Source organism: Gasterosteus aculeatus, chromosome 14 (assembly GCF_964276395.1).
Source record: "Gasterosteus aculeatus chromosome 14, fGasAcu3.hap1.1, whole genome shotgun sequence".
Lineage (NCBI taxonomy): Eukaryota > Metazoa > Chordata > Actinopteri > Perciformes > Gasterosteidae > Gasterosteus > Gasterosteus aculeatus.
Window position 1 is genome coordinate 13,266,111 of NC_135702.1, and position 20,633 is coordinate 13,286,743.

General features: G+C 47.2%; 1 protein-coding gene across 12 annotated transcripts in view; it reads right to left on the reverse strand.

Annotated features, from left to right (window-relative positions):
• vav2 (vav 2 guanine nucleotide exchange factor) overlaps positions 1 to 20,633 on the reverse strand; it is a 160,181-nt gene that overhangs the window by 36,795 nt on the left and 102,753 nt on the right. For all 12 annotated transcript variants that reach the window (XR_013452554.1, XM_040198274.2, XM_078088241.1 and 9 more), the window contains exon 3: positions 8,301 to 8,359. Coding sequence is in view for 11 of the 12 variants with exons in the window: in XM_040198274.2 (XP_040054208.1) it covers positions 8,301 to 8,359 (59 nt within the window). In the remaining variant the exon portion in view is untranslated. The remainder of the gene's footprint in view (positions 1 to 8,300; positions 8,360 to 20,633) is intronic.

A 20,633-nucleotide genomic window follows, 5' to 3' on the forward strand; every position in this document is an offset into this window, starting at 1 on the left:
AAGAGGCAAGACATGCAAAAAGGGTCAAACCTGGGACCTCGCTGCAACGTGACGTACAAGCAAAGGCAAAAATTGTAGCAGACACAGATGAAGAGAGGGATGTTTGATGGTGATTTTAATCATAAGAAAAATGTTCAAAACAAAACAGTAAGAGAGTAAAGAAATGTGAAAAAAAGACTAGAAAAACCAGAAGGGGTAAGGCCCAAAAAAAGGATGCAGTTATCACAGTATGAAAAAAAGGATGCTTAGACGACAGCAGGGAACGTACCAGGATGCATTGCGGCGCGGGACCATGCGGCCCAGAGCAGGGTGCATAACACTAACCGAGACTAAGACACACAGGGTTTAAATACACTGACGAGGTGATGAGACACAGGAGGATTCAATCAGGGGGGGGGGGGGGGGGGGGTGGGGCAGACAATCACACAAAGGGAGGAAGTGAAGTGAACAAGGGGTCACAAGAAGCAGGGAAATTCAAAATAAAACAGGAAACACGCAAAACAGAACCTGACACATGGAGTCTATTTCCTATAACGTCCATCTGCAAGGGTGGTGAAATGTCTCAAATGCATCACAATGTACTGCAGCTTCAGCGTACAGAGTTGTTGGTTGCTGGTTTGATTGCAGCATGCTGTTATTGATGTTACCAATCTGAATGATGTAACTACATAATTGGTTTTCTTACTGCCAAAGAGCCACTGGACACACACACACACCATTATTCAAGAAAGTAATGGAGAACGAGGCAGCGATGGTTCAGGGGAAGAGCGCGGTGTGCTTAAGTGTTTGACTTTGTAATCAGAAGGCAGCAACTGCCGGACTGTGATTTATGATAAACCATCATTTCCATCTCCAAAGTGAAGTAGATTTGCAAGACCGTCCGGGGTATTTTCAAGCCGAGAATTCCATTTATACTGAAGTAGAATATCTCTTTTTTTCATTGTGGTAACACGTCAAGCAGCATCAGGTAGAACAGACCGGGATCGTAGTCGTTGCCACATTCCACAATGACGGACAAACCGGATGCAAACTGCTTTTGTGCAAAGTGGGATGAAAAGCATAAGAAAAAGCATATTCATCGACAGATCTTGTTGCTTCTAATCCTTCAAGAGCAGATGAACCGTATATAATACAGACCCGAGACCAACCAGTCCTCTTTACAAACGTTATGGCACATTAAAAGGTCGGTAGAGTTGTAAGCATAGGATGGGAAATGAGTCATATTTTTTCCGAAATTGTTTTTGACAGAGAACCTCCCTGAGGAAGAGCTTTCTCTTTGCGTGTTGATTATGTATTGCTCCAGAAACCCCCATCAATTAATCCATATATCCCAACGACGATATCCCGCCGATGAATTTTAAGCACATCCCCAAAGTAAACGAATGAAAGTCTCTTTCAGTGAGAAGGAGAGGACACTGGGACATTCAAAGCTCTTATAAAAGGCACTCAGCTTTCTGCAAGCACTCATGTGAAACCCCTTAAATGTGTTTAATCCATGATATGAACAGGTGACATTTTACTGTGATATCACCTTCTTGCAATGTTCTTAAAGAGCCAACGGCAGGGACCTGAAGTCTCAGAAAAGCAACCAACCAAATCATCACTATTATAAGGAACCTTTGTTTCCTTGTAATACATTTAATACTTGACGTACTTCTTTGTAGGGCATGTATAAAGGCAACAAAACAGCCCATGGATACGAGTTCCAGTTAATTACAATTCCCCACTCAGCATTTAGGAGGTTGGTTAATGGATTTTGCCGGTAACACTTTTATCTTTATGTTTCTTTGTTTGGACACCCGCTTACTTATAATGGACAAATAGTAACTGATTGAAGATAGTTCAAGTGCACACGGATGGGCCAAACACATGACGGTTAAAGTATGATCTTTTCCTTAACCTTAAGGTGTGCTTTGTTGAAGCACCGGGGTGACAAGGTGTCGATAGCTGTGTGATGCCAGCTCTCGGTCGGCTTTTTGTAATTAAAGCAGGCTGGAAAGAGCGTGTCAGCCACGGAGTTAATGAATGCTGAGCTACAGCCAAAAGGTCTGCCGGTCACCCTCGGGCATCTGGGTCCTGCAAACTCCAGCCTCCTCTGATTCATGAACTTTGCTAACTCTTCCATGTTTGTTTATTAAACACCTCTATTTCCAAGAGCTAATTACAAGTGATATTATTAAGGAATCATAATACAAAAACCGCCTCATCTGATTTATGTTACTATTCTCACTAACTGTTGTGAGAGCAAAGAGAGAGCAGAAGGTGCTTCCTCCAGAGTGCAATAACACACACAATCTCATGACCCCCTACAATGAAATGTGCATTATATTATAAGTTATTAATGGAGTCCCGCAGGGCTAAATTTAATTACGTAGTAGTTTGCAGGGCTTTGCGCTTGTATACATCTCCCCATGGTCTTGCGGAGCCGAGCTCATCCCAACGCTGCCGTTTTCATTTTGGATGAATGAGACCACCAGGTGTAATCGAACTGTGTTCATAATTTCATCAGGACTCCAATGATGAGCCGTCTCTTGGGCAATCAATAATGCTCTATAGTGCTGCTGGCGTTGTTAACTCCTTTACACAGTGCGGTACACCAGACTAGTTGTGCTTTTTCTACAAAGTCTTAGTTTAACTTTTACACCTCTCATTATCCCCTACTCATAAAAATAACTACTATTGGGTTCACCAAGCTGAATGTGTTTAGCAGGACATGTTACAGGAGAATTAGTCCTATTTTAAATCTGAAGAAGCTGTTAGCCTATTACTAAAGGATTCATTTTATGATGTAATCTTCCTTAAACTTTCTTCCTTAAATTTTCCTTCTGGCTTCTTCTGATTATTTTTGTCCAATCTGTTTAGTTGTGTATCTTTTAGTCTGGTTTCAGAAAATGTAAATACGTGGAGTTTATTTTCAGATGGGCATAGAATTCAACCTATTAATATTCTTTTTTTTTTAAAGACTGAAAATGCACTTGAGTGTTTCTTTCAGGGGGAAACAATTCTAAGTAGATAATATGAGCCAAATTATAATTATTTTTCAAGCAAACTTATTATTTTAAAAAACTATGTAGTATAAAATATTAACTGTCATTGTCAGTGAGATTTGTGTGGGTGATTGAATATTTGTTTGCATTTGTGTTGCTTTATTAAAAAAAAAAAATTATTAAAAGAAAAAAAGAAACAGATCCGGCGGCATTTTGCCTGCAGAGCATAAAAAAAAGAGCTACGTAATCTTAATAAGGCATTATCTGGTAAAATAAAGGTTATTAATACAACACTTCCTTATTGTAAAATATAGAACACAGATTTCCCCTCCTAATCGTCTCTGACCCAATCGTTAACTCTTCAAACACCCTCCCTTGCCTTTTCTCACTGGATGTAATGTCTCATTTCTATTTCCGTCCCTCCTGGATGCACGCTGAGGACAGCGCGTGCTGCACAAAGCCACAGTGAGCCGGTGCCATTGATCCAACAGAAGAACAACGGCGTGGTCCTCTGTTGTGTTCATATCCCAGAACACGGCTTCTGTGTCTGCAGGGGTCGATAAATACCCGGAGCTACTGAAAGTGTCTACTTTCTACAGTCATTGTGCCACGCCTGTTTAAACCGCCCCCCCGCGGTGAGATGTGTGTTAAATGAAATAACGAAGAGCCTTTCTTTTGTATGCGTGATGTTTTTTGTCACAACATTTACTAATGGATGTGAGGCATCCAAACATAAGTGAGACATGAGACAATGTGCATTCTAATGCGTGGGATGTAATGCGGTGGCGTGAGGGGGGCCGAGCCGAGCCGACGGGATGAGGAATCATGGAGGGAGGGAGGGAGGAAAAGTGCAAACAGTGATCCTGTCCTAAGCTGCTGTCTACTACAACCTCCTCCTCTTAAATCACGAACAGTGTAAAACCACAAATATGTGTTGACATCTTCTTTCAGTAAAATCTGCTCACTCGCTATTTCTCTCATTATATTCTTCATCTTTTTTCATGGAAGAGTTGGCTTCAGTCATGAATTGCTTTTCATCTGGTATATGGCATATTTAAAATTGAAATGTCAGTGTCATTACAACTTACTTTAGTATAGTATCATCTTTTGGTCTTTGGATTAAATGAATGAAGCAATTTGACTCAGACTTTAGGAAATTCAGATGATGTCATCTGAATTTCATATATTATATATATATATATATATATATATATATATTATATATATATATATATATATATATATATATTAATATTAACCGAATAATGACTGAAAAGCGATGAGTCAGGCAGTTTGGGTATTATTTTGAACCAACCAATTAAACCTGTGATTGTTGAAACAGTGTAAAGAGTTACCAACGTAGTTTTGGTGAATAAATCAGTAATCAGCGTTTGAAAATTTCAACATATCACCCAACCCTAAATCTAGCTATATGAGTGGCTGGAAACATGTTCAGCATCAGATTAAGAGAGTAAATTGAGTTCTAGGTAGCTGCCTTTGTATGGTAACCATTTTTCCTTTTACAATCTGCTCTACCTGCCCACATTCTGTGGCTGAGTATAATTTGGATCAATCTGTAGCATTGAGTAAATACACAAAAAAAGAGGATTTACCATTAATCGAAATCACTACACTGCAGGTTCTCACCCACCCATTGGTGTGGTTGTAGTTGAGTACATTCAGACCTACATAAAGTCATAATTTACCTGATAAACAAACTCCTGAATGTAAAGTCATTCAAACCATTCCTCAAGCAAGAAAGGAAATCATGTTCCTTATCGAAACGTCTCTACAAACTTCCCAGCGCCCACCCGGCAGGACCTGGGACGTTGAAGCATGAGCCAGTTGGAGGTCACGGTGTGGCTTTCTGAGGACAGTGAGGATAAGCAACAGGGTGAGAGGGGGCTGAATAACAGGACGCAGGACGGTCTGGGGTTATACAGTAGATTCTCAGTGAGGAACACGAGGTCAGGTCCTGGGACACATAAAGACATGAGGCCTGAACACAAAGGTTACAGTGTGTGGCTGTGATTGATGTGTTTTACAATAACTGGTTCACAGATGAAGGCCAGGAGACAATATGAAGGAGGAAAATGAAACGCAATTAAGTTAAATGTTCTTTAAAGAGACTGAAGAAGAAATTTTCAATCGTTAAAAGTTGTCACTTATCCTAGTTGATCGATGTTCAATGCATTTCAAATTTGTGCAGAAGAGAGCGGAATAAGTTATTTGGTGAATGGTGTCTGTAAAGCATTGTGTCACTTGTATGAGAGGTGAAACGGAGGACAAATCCACTCATTGTTGCAGAGGAACAATTGAAAGGAAGCTTATCTCCATATTCGTTATTGACTCAGACTCATAAGTATTACGTACAATGGATAGTAAGAGAGCACTTAGAAATATTTGAGTAAGTTAACTCAAGTTAAACTATGAAGTGCCGAAACAATTTTAGGCATGTTGAAGAAAAAGAGGATAATTAAAGCCTGCAGTCCTAAAAGATAAGACAGTGTACTGCGCATCTCTATTGATTGCGAGTCCATCTCTGGACATGCAGAGCAACGTGCAAAATAAATCAAAGGTTTTTCCATCGGGGGCCGGAATGCTGACAGAGTGAATGAGACATGAGCTATCGATGTCTGATTACAGGGACCGTGCATCACAAAGACCAGATCAATGGGCTCCAGCAGAACATCGATGGACAAGCCTGTGGCGCATTGTTACCAACGCGGTCAGGAAGTCTCTCCCCCTTTTCAACACACAATGGACGGCCTCATGCGCTGCCCCGTGCGTTAATGATCGGAGTGTGTGGGACTATCGTCTAGGCATTGTGACCACCCCGCTGAGGGACCGCAGCTTGACTGGATCCATTAAATCACTCTATAGGAGAGTTCAGTTCATTCACCTCTTAAACACCTGTTTAACTTTATGTAACACCACAAGCCTCCAAACTTCACTGACAAGCTGGATCTCTTTCTAGTCTCTCTGAAGATGAAGGGAGACAGAGAAGAGGTCCCTGGTTGAAATGAAGCGTGTAAGCACTATCCTGACATGACGTGACCACACCGTGGTGCCCGTAGACTTGGCGGGCCTCTCTATATGGCTCGCTACTCGCATGGACAGTACGGCATGTGTTCTACGGCCGATCTAAAGCCTGTACATGGTTGACAGGGGCTTTGAAGCGTGACAGAAGACATCTGTCAGGTCCTTGAGCCCTTTGAATGCAGCCGACGTTGCCCTGAGCAGAATTACCGGGGCGAGGGTGAGGGGGACCCTTTAGAAAGGCCGACTGGGGTCAGAGAGCATACGCGTTGTGGAAGTGCTCTGTTCGATATCACACCCTGCTCATGTCAAAATCATACACTAAATGACAGGACGTGAGTGTCAGACCTGCAGCAGATGCATTTAGAGACACACTTTTGTTTAAAGCACCACCACGTGACAACAATCCTGTCAAACGGCAACTGAACTGCGTGCTGCTGAGCACAGCGCATTAGATGAGGGAGGGACAAGGCTGTAAATAGAATGGATTCTTTTTCATGGCATGGTATCTTGGTTATACTGCACACAATACGTTCTTGGGACAGGTGTAAGTCTAGCTGTGATTGTGCTGTTAACACAGAGGTGCAACATGTACAGTATTTATTGCAGTGGAAATCCAGGCTGCAGAAGAAAATATGACAGGAGCAAAAAAACTGCCAGTAACTGCTCAGGGTTCAGCAATGTGTTGGATATTAACAGTGAGTACGGCCTTCTGTCAATGCCGACTGAAAGCCAACGTCTGGCTCTGCAGCTCCTTTCGGTATCCATATATTTGCTAACAGATGGGTCAGCGCCACAGGAAGACCAGACCACACAAGGTCAATGAAGGTCATTGTACCTGCAGTAGAGACGTCCTGTGTGAAAAGGGAGTGAAACATGCAGCAACTTAAAGAGACCCGGACATGTTTCTCGTTGCAGGTTGCAGGGAAAACACACAGCTAGAAGGCGAGTGAATAATTGACTGTTTTATTTGATTTCATGAGATCACTGTACTGGCTACACAAATTCCACCTCTTACACCAGATGAACCGAAATGAACCACCCTGTACATCTATGTCAGGTTTAAAAAGTGGAAACTATATTCAGAACAAATGTGAAGTTGTGATAATTGTGGGTTGCAAATGACTCTTCAAATGTTAAATTGTCTCAGTCCTCAAAGTATGATTGAGAAACAAGAATGATTATCAAGATAATTATTTAGGGTAAGATCATTTTGGCTTTACAATTCCTCTGTTGACACTTGAAAGGACAGTAGTTCAATGTACCATCTAATTGCATGAATGAAATGGCCAAAAGTGACCTTACTTCATAAAGTTGTACTGCCTTTATTCCCATAATGCAGTTGTGTCCTCTTAGTCCCCCACAAAGCAGAGCGAAAGGTCAGGGTTACTCAAGGGCAGAAGGGATTTCTGTGTTTTGCTAAAGGGCACTTCAGTAACGAGGGGCTCGACCCTTGCTGCCCACTAAGGAACCCAGCTTTGTGGAAACATCACATACCTTTTGTCTTACCCCTGGATTCATGGTTCTCACCCCTGACCCTTAGTTTGAAATCATAAACTTTAACAACAGTTGATCAATATTCAGATTAATGGGATTAAAGCATTTTAGGATTGTAGTGATGTATGCTGCTGTCAAACGAACCTCGACTCTGAAACCTCACGGCCAAGCGGTCGGTCCCGGAGAGGCTGTGGAGCCGCCGGCAGGTTGTGTTGTCTTTATTAATGCCGAGGGGCCTGTGCTCTGTCTCCCTCCGTCACTCACCCTCTCTCCTCCCCTCCCTTGCTGGCATGACTCCTAATGGGCTCGCTGCATCTACTCATCACTCAGACGGATAAAATGGCTTTTTATGTGGCGCCGGTGAGCCACCAAGCTCCAAGCGGATTGAGCCCAAGAAGAGAAATTAGAAGTGCATTTGGGGTTTGACGCAGGGATCCTCCCGGCATCACCACCATGCCTGACAAACGACTGCCTCTGCATACAATGTCCTAGTCACACTCGCATTGCAGTGCAATAGACTGAGCGTGACGGATGGAAACGGGTTGCGGGTTATTTCGTTCCCTGGAAGATAACGGTGGCTGAAAACTGCAGCTAATCGCCTAAAAATGTAAAGTGGCTCAGGACCGAGCGGCAGATGTTAATAGTCGCCTGCATCTCAATATGGGCCTACATGCGTTTGTGAAACGCGCTCATCCAAACGGTTTCTCGGCCAGCGATTCGATTGAGCGCGCCGGCTGTCCGGGTGATAAATGAGAGAGTAACGAAGGGGACACATACCTGATGCCTTTGATTTGTGCGATGCTGTGGTGGGAGATCCGTGACACAGCCGAGATTACCTGAGGAAAACAAAGAGATAAACGAAACATCAACGCTGGGTTCTTTATCGGACACGTTTTTTCCCTTAACTTTTTCTGGCTTTGTGGTTTTATTGATGTTTTTTTTTAATGCTGTGATGCTTTATCATTTAATGCACACTTCAGGAAGAAAAGAATACAATTATATAGAACAATAACTAAAAAATAAACCATCGGGGGCAACCGTAAATCAACAGTAGTATCTAAAGGTGGGCTTCTCCTATTTAACATTTGCTGGATTCCTGAAAGACCACAAGGTTGCTTTTTATTCCTCTGCAGATGGAACCCAGACTGTGGTCGTCGAGACCAATAGGGGACCAATAACAAACAACATTTTCCTTAGTTAAAGAAAGACAAAGACAAATAATAGAAAAGGGACATTAGCGATCTGAGACCAAAATTAATTATGAAAGTAACTAAAATCAACTAAAGGTAAACAAGAGTATCCCAGTTTGCAGAAAAAGCAACATGAAACAATGTTACAAAAGTAATATATTCAAGAGGCAGAGCATCATCAAAATGTTTTTCCTTTAGTTCAAAATTCACTGCTCTTCAACGGGGGTTCCTTAGCAACGTCTCCCATGTGGCGCAGTACCACAAAGGACTGTGGGATATATTGCAGGCCGCCGTGTTGAAGCCTAAATTCAAAGACTTCAAAGTCGCGTGTTGTTGTACCACTTTGGGTATTTTACACATAGACACAAAGTCACGAAAGCTCCCTCATTGTACTTGTTTTGTCTGTGGACTATAGATCACGTGCTCTGCAGGGTCCACTGAGGCTGCTTCAGGAAGATGAGGGCACTCACACACACACACACACACACACACACACACACACACACACACACACACATCACCCACTTCTCGGGTGTATTTCGGCTCGCGACACCATGGCAGTGCCAGATGTCTCTGTGACACGGTGGAGAAAATTGTTGTCTCAACCCCTCGTCCTCGGCAGGTGTCTCATCTCGTCGAACTCCCTCTTGTCCAAACACACAATGCGGCGCCCTCAGCAATTACGCCACTTAACATTGCAGATGAGAGGACGTCTGGTGTGAAGAGCGCACCGCCGCTTTAGGACCACGAGGACACTTCAGTTGAATGAAACCTTTTACTCTCTCCATTCAAGCTGTTCTTATATTTAACATAATCAGTTTTTTGGGAGAGCGGAGGCTTTACGCGGGGCACCGTTATGGAGTTTGTGTACATCACATCCATTTACATGTGACCACTCAACATGGGGAAACCTCCACGGGGCTCTCTCTCTTCATGAGGATAAGAGGTTATTTCTCTGTCGCTAAAGACCCGTTTGACAGCCGGTCCAATAGGGAGCCAGTCTGCCATGACACTCCTCCTTGCCATGCATTTTTTACTGAATTTTTATGATGGAGGACAATTAAGAAAAAGAGACGGACAAAGAGGCGGAGGCGAGCGGCGAGGGGGAGGGCGCTAATTAGGCCCAATGTCTGTTTAGCCAACAGTGAGAGTGTCTAATAAATCACTGAGGGTCAAGCCATTGTGCTGCCGGGTGGCATGCTGCTCACCTGGTCCCGCTGCAGGGGGGGGATCACACATGGCACGCTGCCCCAAAATCATTTTGTGGTCTTATCAGCCCACATTGTCTTTGTGGAACATAAAACATAAGAAAAGCAGGAATAAAACATGAACGTCTGTCCGGCTGGATGGATGGGGGCACACATTCAGAATTTAATAGCAACCAATATTCAATGGAGACTAGTGAGATCACATCCAGCTGAATACAGCTGCTGTCAGCCAGGTTTGTCCGCCAGGTTCAAAAGGAAAGCGGAGCTGCCGGCCCCCCGAGCCAGGGAGGTCACAGGGGGGCCGGCACGAGTGTGCCAACGCTGAGCTTGGTAGCCTGACGTTCACACCTCACGTTGTCAAGTCAATTAATAATAAATCACAAATTTCCTTAAGCTAAAGGAATTTGTTCTTGTTTTCAGTTCATTTGCGAGTCACACGCCATGATGTGATGATGTTCGGGACTCCCTCGGGCTCGGAAAAGGAAATGCTGATTTGCAATCTGTTTTTCAAGGCAACCAAAGAGGTAAAAAAATCTGGTCTCGCATTGTAGATGGTAAGACCATTTCTTATTTGTGTCGAGCTAAAGTTTCCCTACAGGCAAAGTATGCGTGAACACAGGGTATTATTCGATTGCATCAAAACCACAAGAATGCTCGATCTACAAGTGATACACAGAAGATCTTCAGTGGAGTATCCCATTGAGCGCAGACCTTATTATCAAGAACACTCTTTTTTGGAGCCATCCTCTTTTATTGCTTTTTGTAATGCCACTCCGCTGTCTGCCTGATTGTTCTCTCCTCTCTCTGGCCATGTTCACCTCTCTGCCTCTAATACACTCTCTACACCCTCTTCTGATCCCTTGGTTCAGCCAAAGCCTTTGAGTCCCGCACATTATTCATTTCCCTCTCATCTGGCTCTCCCCGGGGGGTCTTAACTAGGGGGCAGGCCAGAGAATAAAGCTTCTTCCACCCCTCTAGGAATATGCAAACGACAACGTCACATGATGGAGTGATAGCTTAGATTTCTTAAGCCCCGAACCAATATCTTATCTTAATCATCACTCTGCCGCCCCCTGGCATCCCCTTACCCACATCTGACCCTTGCTGTCAGTCAGGAGGATGTAATTGGAGACATATGTTAAGTCAGACAGATCCACTGATGCTTGCAGTGTCTGCATGAGATTGGCATGGAACATTTTCAATCCATCTACCGCATTTACAACTTTCTGTGCAAGTGAGAGTGTGTGTGTGTGTGTTTAATGCAAAAGAAGGGGAGCAGCGTAGAAGATTCAATCTATGGTTTAACTGCAAGGCGTGGCCAAGTGTTTGCAAACAGACGCCACCCTTACACACATCTCCATGTGGCCCCAGCAGGAGACGAGCGAGGCCTCAGGTGCACACCTTGCTGCCAATCCCACAGTCCATCGTCACCCCTGGCAACTGGGCGTAACTGAATATGCATGGTCATCAAATGAGTCAAATCAGATGAAACCTGCAGCCATATGCTATTAACGGTAGGAGGGCTGCCTGTGATTTGATTTAGATCTGAAAAGATGCAAAAGAGGACTATTGACAGTCCATCAAAGAGCGCACCCCACCGCCAACCCGGTTTGTATCTGACACACTCATGGAACCATTGCACCTTGCACCGCAGATCAATGCACGTGTTGCAAGGCATCCAACAAAAAGCCTGAATTAATGAAGAATTAACCACATTATTGTTACACATTCGTTCCCTCACATCCCTCTCTCTCTCTGGGCTCTTCCTCCAACGATAGCGTGTGATATTTATGAAGAATTCACACATTGATAAGACAGCATTGCTCTGCTTATGCCTGCATGCCAAAGTGGTAGGCATGAAGTAAAAGGGGCACTGAGCGGGAGAACTGAGAACAGATGGCTGAGGGGAAACCCTGCATGCCCAACATCAATAATAGACACACAGAGGAAGGCCGGCTGAGCCCGTCCGTGTGTGTGTGTGTGTGTGTGTGTGTGTGAGTGTGTGTGTGTGTGTGTGTGTGCCCCACTGTCCTACTGCCTCCGGGAGTTTCTGTCTAATACAAGCCTCCTTTTATTCGCCGTCTCTTTTTTTTTGTTCTTTGAGCTCAGCAACTTTCTTCTCCTCTTTCTTGGACTGTTTCTTTATCTTTCTTTATCTATGTTTCAACGCATACTTTTCAAAAATATTAAATATACAGTAAAAAGCCAAAAGGCTCCATTTAGTATGACGGTTCATTCAAGTTAATTGGCTTACTTATAATTACAATAAATAATAAATAAATACAATATGTATTCAAATAACATCTGTCTATGTAGGTTTAAAAAGTCCCCTGAATGAAATGCTGCAAATAGGAAAAAAATGAAACGGTGTGAATAAATAACAAACGGTAAAACATACATAACTACAACTAACTACTATGCCATCACATCCGTTTTTAAATGATAAACAGAGGAAAACAAGCATTTAAAACTAAATGTCATGGGGCGTGTTTGAGTGCACCCGGTACATTTCCAGTGGGACACACGTTGAATCACCCCCATTAGTCTCATGTTGAAGTTGCTGGATGCCATCGGGGCCGGCGCTAATCCTGATAGCCGTCAGATTGGCACCTGCCACGTTGCACTAAATCCCTTCAAGCTGCTTGATTACAGGGGATTTCACTGCCAATGTCCAGACAAGAAAAGCCCCCGGGTTGGCCCGAGGGCCGCAGAGAGGGCCACTGCTGACCCAAAGACCCCATTTACCATCAGTGCCAGGCCAAAATGGCTGTGCGCCTCCAGAGGGCATTCAGGCCACATATACTGAGTCCACTCGGATTGAAATTGTGGGTTATTGCAACATGATGAAAAAGGGTGCTAGAGGTGCTAAAGGTAGAATTGGTCATGGTATGGATCACCATGCCTTTTCTACAACCATCAATACGTGGTATTGATGTGAATGTGTGCATGCAAATCCATTTTAGAGCTTATTTAGCTTTAGCACCCCGAACATCGATTTGATCCGGACCTGTGCTACTTGAAGGAAAAAGGGCAACCGGGGCTAATGTGTGCAAATTTTACTCAATAGATCGCGTCAGCCTGTTCAACACCTGCCAATGCGCCGCAGCCATGTCCATGACCTGTCCCATTTCACGCTAAATCGACATACATGGGTTTGCTCACTTATGCGTGACCACCAGGGATGTTACTACATGTGTGACTCACCGCACGCGCCCAGTTGGAACGCATTCACATGTGCTGTGCACGAGGATACGCTTTCCTTACACACAGGCATCAGCGCGCACACACACACACACACATGGATCAATGGTGCACCAGTATGTGGAGCATGCAACGTTGGTAAAGAGTCCGGTTCTGGAAGAGATGGGACTTTACTCCAGGTCTGGATAAGAGGAGGAAGATGACAAAAAGAGATGGCTCAAGAAAGACGCCATGCGTGAAAGTCGTATGCTGCACAGCCCAGGCACAGCGCCATCAAAGACAATACAAGTTTGATTTGGACGTGACTCCATATGTTAAATATGATATACAGGTATTTTCAACACCGTCGAACCAAAGCTGAATTTCAGCACTTAAACCTCAATTAGATTATTTGATTTACCATCTATTGAGCTGGAGTTGAGTCTTAATACGATGTGACTGCACCGTAAACTGTGGAACAGCAGTGTTGGCCATGGATTTACTCTCTTGTGACCTGCAATTCTTGTCACCATAAACCAAGCTAAATGGTTTGGTTAAGAGGGTGACAGAACCGCCGTGTGAATAGCTCTGCGTTACCACGAAGGAAATCTATATTTAAGCTGTCTGAGCAAACAGGCCTTATTAATCCAAAAAGATGACTACAGATGAAAAACGGGGATGCTCGGGCCCGAGGCTGAGCAGCAGGGTGGGAGGTTTTAGGAGTGAAGGGCTGGCCGAGAGGGACTTGCAGGCATCTAGTGACTCAGAAGAGAAAGTGGGACGCAGGTTCCTCCGCTGGGGGGACTCTGCTGAGCGGGAACAGAAAAAGGTTATGGCACATTTAATACGCCATTGATACTTTCATTAGAGCAAAGATTTGCCGATCAATACCAAGTAGTGCATCTTCAAACAAAGACATTGCCTCTGTGCTCTTGTGGAAGACATTATTCACCGGTAAAGATGCATTTTACTGAAAAAAGATATTATTACACGAATCAATTCATTACGCGTGCATAGTTGAAAGTCTCCAATGTTCCAACACCAAGAGCTGAAGTGTCCCCAAGGGTGTCAAAAGTAATCTCACGAGGATCGGTGTGAGGAGTACGTGAGAGTTCAACTAAATGTTAACGAAAGGCGTGGGTGCTTCTCTGTGTTGTCATGAACGTGTGGCTTTGAGCCCAGCGGGTTCAATCACAGAGCGGAGGAAATAAACCCCTCTCCCATTTTAGTACACCGCTCGATCTGATCCTGCAGGCGCGGCGCACAGCGCATGACATGACTAGAGGCGCGTCTCAATGGCAGCAGGACAACTCTGCAGACGGCAGATCACAGGATGACGCCCCGCATTCACACGTGTTTGAACAAAAAACTGCTCTTTAGGGACACGGTGGCAGCTGACCAAACCGCCAACAGTGTGAACAAGTGATGTAGAACAACCGTCCCCTCATGTGGAGGAGTTCTGGAGCCCAACTGAGCCGATGCCTTTCCCGGGCACACTGAAAGCTGGACACAGAGCATGAAACGATCTCACAATGGGTTGGAAACGCAACAGCGAATGAAAGTGAAAGCTGAGCCAACACAGAAAGGATCAAGTTCTTCTGCAGAGCGAATCTTCTTTATAAAGGGTGTGCTACCACTTGGCTGCAGGTTACCCCGCTGTTAGAAATGAGCATTGATCAGACATGCAATCTGTCCATTGATGCTTCTCAGACAAAACAGCAGGTCAATTTCCGATTTGTTGTACAATTGCTCACCGATGAGAGAAGTCACACCCTAGTTTTGTGTCAAAGTGCCAAAAGGGCTCCACTAAAACAAAAATAGTGCACGTTCATGGGTGTAACGATCCATGACTGCATGCGTGTTTTGGTTGGCCAGTTCTTTTTGTTTTGTTTCCGGTTCTTCTGAAACATGTGTTTGTCATTTTCCTGCTATAAGTGTCACGGTGTGGTTTCACTTCCTGTCTTATTTTGTAGTTTTCTGCCACTCATGTCCCCGGGTAACTTCACTTCCTGCCTTGTCTCGTCATCCCCTGTGTTCGTCTAATAGTTTCCACCTGTGTCCAATCACCTGCACCTCCCTTGTGTATTTAAGCCGTGTGTCTCCTGTGTCACTTGTCGCGTCATTGTCTTTTTTTCACACATGTTGCCTGCTGCGTTTCCTCCCGGTTCCTGTGTTTTTGAACATTGACTATTAAAGTCCTTTGTGTTTCCTGACAACTCTGCGTTTGAGTCCTGCCTTCCACCCGCAACCCTGACAGAATGACGCGACCAAGAAAGGACTCAGCAGAGTTTTTTCCCTTGGACGAGTTCAGGGGAACCCGTCTGGCAATGGGCGGTCCACGGAGTCTCCAGCGGGCTGCCCGTAGTGGGGGAACGGTCCTCCCGGGGGTTCCAGCTGGGTACTTGTACTACTCCGTCTCCCCATCTGGAGCCCTCAGTAGGCATCTGGGTCACCATCCGCTGCCCCCCACATGGCCCCCAGAGATGGAGACCATTTCGTGGTCGTCTGGCGGCGATTCGCACTGGGAGGGGGTAATGGACCTTGCGGTCCGACTACAGGCCACCTATGCTCCCCACGCTCGGCCGCAGCGCACGATGTCCAGCGCTGGGCCGCAGCGACGTCCCGACCCCGCTCGGTCGCAGCGCAAGATGTCCAGCGCTGGGCCGCAGCAACGTCCCGACCCTGCTCGGTCGCAGCGCAAGATGTCCCGCGCTGGGCCGCAGCAGATTCCCGTCCCGGCCTCCCGACCCAAGCCCATGACCCCCGAGCCAGTGCCACGATCCATGCCCCCGACCCCCGAGCCAGTGCCACGATCCATGCCCCCGACCCCCGAGCCAGTGCCACGATCCATGCCCCCGACCCCCGAGCCAGTGCCACGATCCATGTCCCCGACCCCCGAGCCAGCGCCACGATCCATGCCCCCGGTACCAGCACCACGTTCCATGCCCCCGACCCGACCAGTTCCGGCGCCACGTTCCATGCCCCCGACCCGACCAGTTCCGGCGCCACGTTCCATGCCCCCGACCCGACCAGTTCCGGCGCCACGTTCCATGCCCCCGACCCGACCAGTTCCGGCCCCACGCTCCATGCCCCCGACCCGACCGGTTCCGGCGCCACGCTCCATGCCCCTGACCCGACCGGTTCCGGCGCCACGCTCCATGCCCCCGACCCGACCAGTTCCGGCCCCACGCTCCATGCCCCCGACCCGACCAGTTCCGGCCCCACGCTCCATGCCCCCGACCCGACCAGTTCCGGCCCCACGCTCCATGCCCCCGACCCGACCAGTTCCGGCCCCACGCTCCATGCCCCCGACCCGACCAGTACCGGTCCCACGCTCCATGCCCCCAACTCGGCCAGTCCCCGCTCCGAGACTCAGGCTCCCTCCCTCCCATCCCATGGTCCTCTCCCACCCTCCCGTTGGTGATTTGAGGGCCGTCTGGGATCCGGCCCTTGAGGGGGGGGCTACGGGGTGGGTTATGGGGGGGGCTGAGCCGCCGCCGACTGCGGAGGTGTTCCGTGTCCCCGAGCTAGAGCCGACTACGGAGGTGTTCCGTGTCCCCGAGCTGGAGCCGACTACGGAGGTGTTCCGTGTCCCCGAGCTGGAGCCGACTACGGAGGTGTTCCGTGTCCCCGAGCTGGAGCCGACTACGGAGGTGTTCCGTGTCCCCGAGCTGGAGCCGACTACGGAGGTGTTCCGTGTCCCCGAGCTGGAGCCGACTACGGAGGTGTTCCGTGTCCCCGAGCTGGAGCCGACTACGGAGGTGTTCCGTGTCCCCGAGCCGACGGCGACAACCGCGGAGGTGTTCCGTGTCCCCGAGCCGACGGCGACAACCGCGGAGGTGTTCCGTGTCCCCGAGCCGCCGACGGCGACAACCGCGGAGGTGTTCCGTGTCCCCGAGCCGCCGCCGGCGACAACCGCGGAGGTGTTCCGTGTCCCCGAGCCGCCGACGGCGACAACCGCGGAGGTGTTCCGTGTCCCCGAGCCGCCGACGGCGACAACCGCGGAGGTGTTCCGTGTCCCCGAGCCGCCGACGGCGACAACCGCGGAGGTGTTCCGTGTCCCCGAGCCGCCGACGGCGACAACCGCGGAGGTGTTCCGTGTCCCCGAGCCGCCGACGGCGACAACCGCGGAGGTGTTCCGTGTCCCCGAGCCGCCGACGGCTACAACCGCGGAGGTGTTCCGTGTCCCCGAGCCGCCGACGGCGACAACCGCGGAGGTGTTCCGTGTCCCCGAGCCGCCGACGGCGACAACCGCGGAGGTGTTCCGTGTCCCCGAGCCGCCGACGGCGACAACCGCGGAGGTGTTCCGTGTCCCCGAGCCGCCGACGGCGACAACCGCGGAGGTGTTCCGTGTCCCCGAGCCGCCGACGGCGACAACCGCGGAGGTGTTCCGTGTCCCCGAGCTGCCGCCGCCGACCCCGGAGGTTTCCCGTGTCTCCGAGCCCGCCATTCTAGAGACGTTCCGTGCCCTGCAGTCGCCGCTCCGGAGCCGGCTTGGGGACCGCCCGCCGGGCCGACCCCCAGAGGCTCCCCGCTCGTCTGGCCTCCCGCCGGGCCGCCCGCCAGAGTTTCCCGGGTGGTCCGACCAACGTCTCTGGTTTCCCTGCCCCCCCACCCCTTGTTGTGCTCTAGTGTGAGCCGCCTGGAAGTCGGTCCTTGAGGGGGGGGTACTGTCACGGTGTGGTTTCACTTCCTGTCTTATTTTGTAGTTTTCTGCCACTCATGTCCCCGGGTAACTTCACTTCCTGCCTTGTCTCGTCATCCCCTGTGTTCGTCTAATAGTTTCCACCTGTGTCCAATCACCTGCACCTCCCTTGTGTATTTAAGCCGTGTGTCTCCTGTGTCACTTGTCGCGTCATTGTCTTTTTTTCACACATGTTGCCTGCTGCGTTTCCTCCCGGTTCCTGTGTTTTTGAACATTGACTATTAAAGTCCTTTGTGTTTCCTGACAACTCTGCGTTTGAGTCCTGCCTTCCACCCGCAACCCTGACAATAAGGCTCTGGACTTCCCGCTGCGATACAAAGTTACAGTGTCGTGCCATATTATGACATTTTTCAACCAGCTGTTAACAGCCGTTGAAACTACTGGACCGTCATTGCCATTTTAATCAGCGCCATGTGCGAAGGCTCACACTAGGCAACCTATGACACAATGCGTCCTTAAGCACACCGTTTATTTAATTTGTGATTTTGCGCAATGAAGCAAAATGCGTCAGTTGGGTGTGACTCACAGACTTTACTTTGAGCTCTACTGTCTTTTCCTTTATGGCCTGTTGACGTTTGTTTTTTTAAATGACATGACAATAATAGATTGATTGCCAATTGGAGATTCCAGAGGATTTACTGAAGCAAAATTTCAACCGACTGCTGTGGCAGCCATCTCAGCATTGGGAGAACTTGGTTTGGTGCTAATTAGCCGATGTGAGCATGCTAGCAAGCTAAAGTAAGATGTTGAAGAGTTGAATGGATAATATTAGCCTATGTCCACTGCTTTTCCTCAACAAAAAAAGCAGTAGGTTAATTCCTGGATCCAATATTTAAACTAGTTTAAATGTTTTCATAGTTTTTGTAGTTCAATGCTACGATCATCATGTGCTTCCACTACTGAGTTAGCCATCTACTGCTACTCACAAATAAGCAAATTCCTTCTTCACCAAGAACAAATCATTCAGAGGAAGCCAATATAGCTTTGTTTCTTTCTTGGGGAAAAAGAGACTTTCTTCCCCGATCACATATGGCATGGATATGACACTCATCATCATTGATTAAGTGCATGGCACCATGAGACGCTCACCCATTGGGAGTAAACGCATAGATATAGATATGGGAGTTTACCTAACCCACGTCCGCCTGAGGCTATTTTCCCAGCATGCTCTTGGCTAATGGAGCCCAAATCCATTTTATTGCAGCTGTTTACATTCTTCCTTATGTAATTCATGCAAATACCCGATAAGAATGCACTACTTTTTTATGTTGCTTTTGTGAAACAAACCAGCTGAAACAGCAGTATTTGTCGCCACGACCTTGCATAATAACAATAAATGCCCCTTGAATAATTGACCGGCTCACCTCTTTGTCTCCGTTTTTAACGTATCTGTACTCACATGGGGCAGATGCATTTGCAATATGCATGAGGGTCCTGTCATATGCATATTTATACAAATGTGAGTGCATGCCTTGCATCATGTTGGTCTGTGAGCAAATGTTTGTTTATTAGGCTCACCAGACCTGTAATTTGTTTTGTCTGCGAGCTGTTTGCACAGCAGTTATGGTGAGATCGCCATCGAGCGCAACACCGTCTGCTCACATCTCACCAGCAACCAGCTGCTGCCATCAGCCAGTCCGTTAGTTATCGCACAGCCTGTCCTCCTCCTTCCTCAGAAAAATGTGACAAGTAAAAGATGGTTGTGATTTAGGTCAATTATGTAAAATTCCGATAAATAGAATAAAATAAAATGATAATAATAATGAGTAACTAAATAAAAAAGCACATTATCTCTCTCACCCTTTTATAACATACAGATAGAAGGAGCAACTGGCATCAGCATCTAACAGATGGACGGATTCTATCAATATTTCATCTTTAAAGGTCTTGTGTGTCGGATGTAGCAGTATCCAGCTGAGAGTTTGGAGAGTGCAAACTCCTCCGCTCGCCCAAGCGCGTGAGAGACCCAATGTGGCTGTTAAAAAAAAAAAAAAAAAGCAGAAGACCCTCTCTTTAAATAAAAGTGTAGCAGCCTGGTCGTACCACGGATGCTGCTGTCAAGCCCTGCTGTAAAGTGAGGCCACAGACTACCTATTAGAGCCTTTTAAGCTGTAGTGGTCTCTCCATCCTCCCATCCATTCTCATCCGCTTATCCAGGGACAGATAACAGCAGCAGCAGGCGCTGTCGGGTATTTCTGAGGTCCCTCCCCCCAGAGAACACCAAGGACATTTTGGACGATTGTTGGGAGGCGACCCCTTAAGAGCAACAGTGTGCGGCCATGGCAGATGTGTGTGTTCTGAGCATCCTTTTTCCAGCATTAGCACTTGCTATGCTGAAATTAAAGACAGAGGTTGATGTAATGTCTACACTGTGACTATTCATGCAAGTTCTTAAAAGATCACAGGAAGGAACATGACAGAAAATATAAATGCATCATTCAGGTCCTTCGCCTCACCCTTAAGGGATCCTACAAGCAACGCATTGGAGATGGTGGCTGCCATCACCACGGCTTTGCACTCAGATTTTCTTCACAGAATTTGAGGTGATGGCCTTATTACGCCCTTGCACATTACACACTAATAGACCTAACCCTAAACCCACCCACCGGAGATAAGTGACACATTGAACTTTGATTCATCACAAGTTGACAGACCGTTCCGTTACTGACGGCAGTAAGGGACAGAATACGAAGGAGAAATGAAGTCATTCTTCTATTGATGGGTATTTTCACAGGGCCAAACAACTTGGTTTCCCCGTGTATCTGCCTGAGTGTCTGCATTAGAGATGATCCCTCACACAAAGCTGGAACTAGGGGCGTGTGGTGAG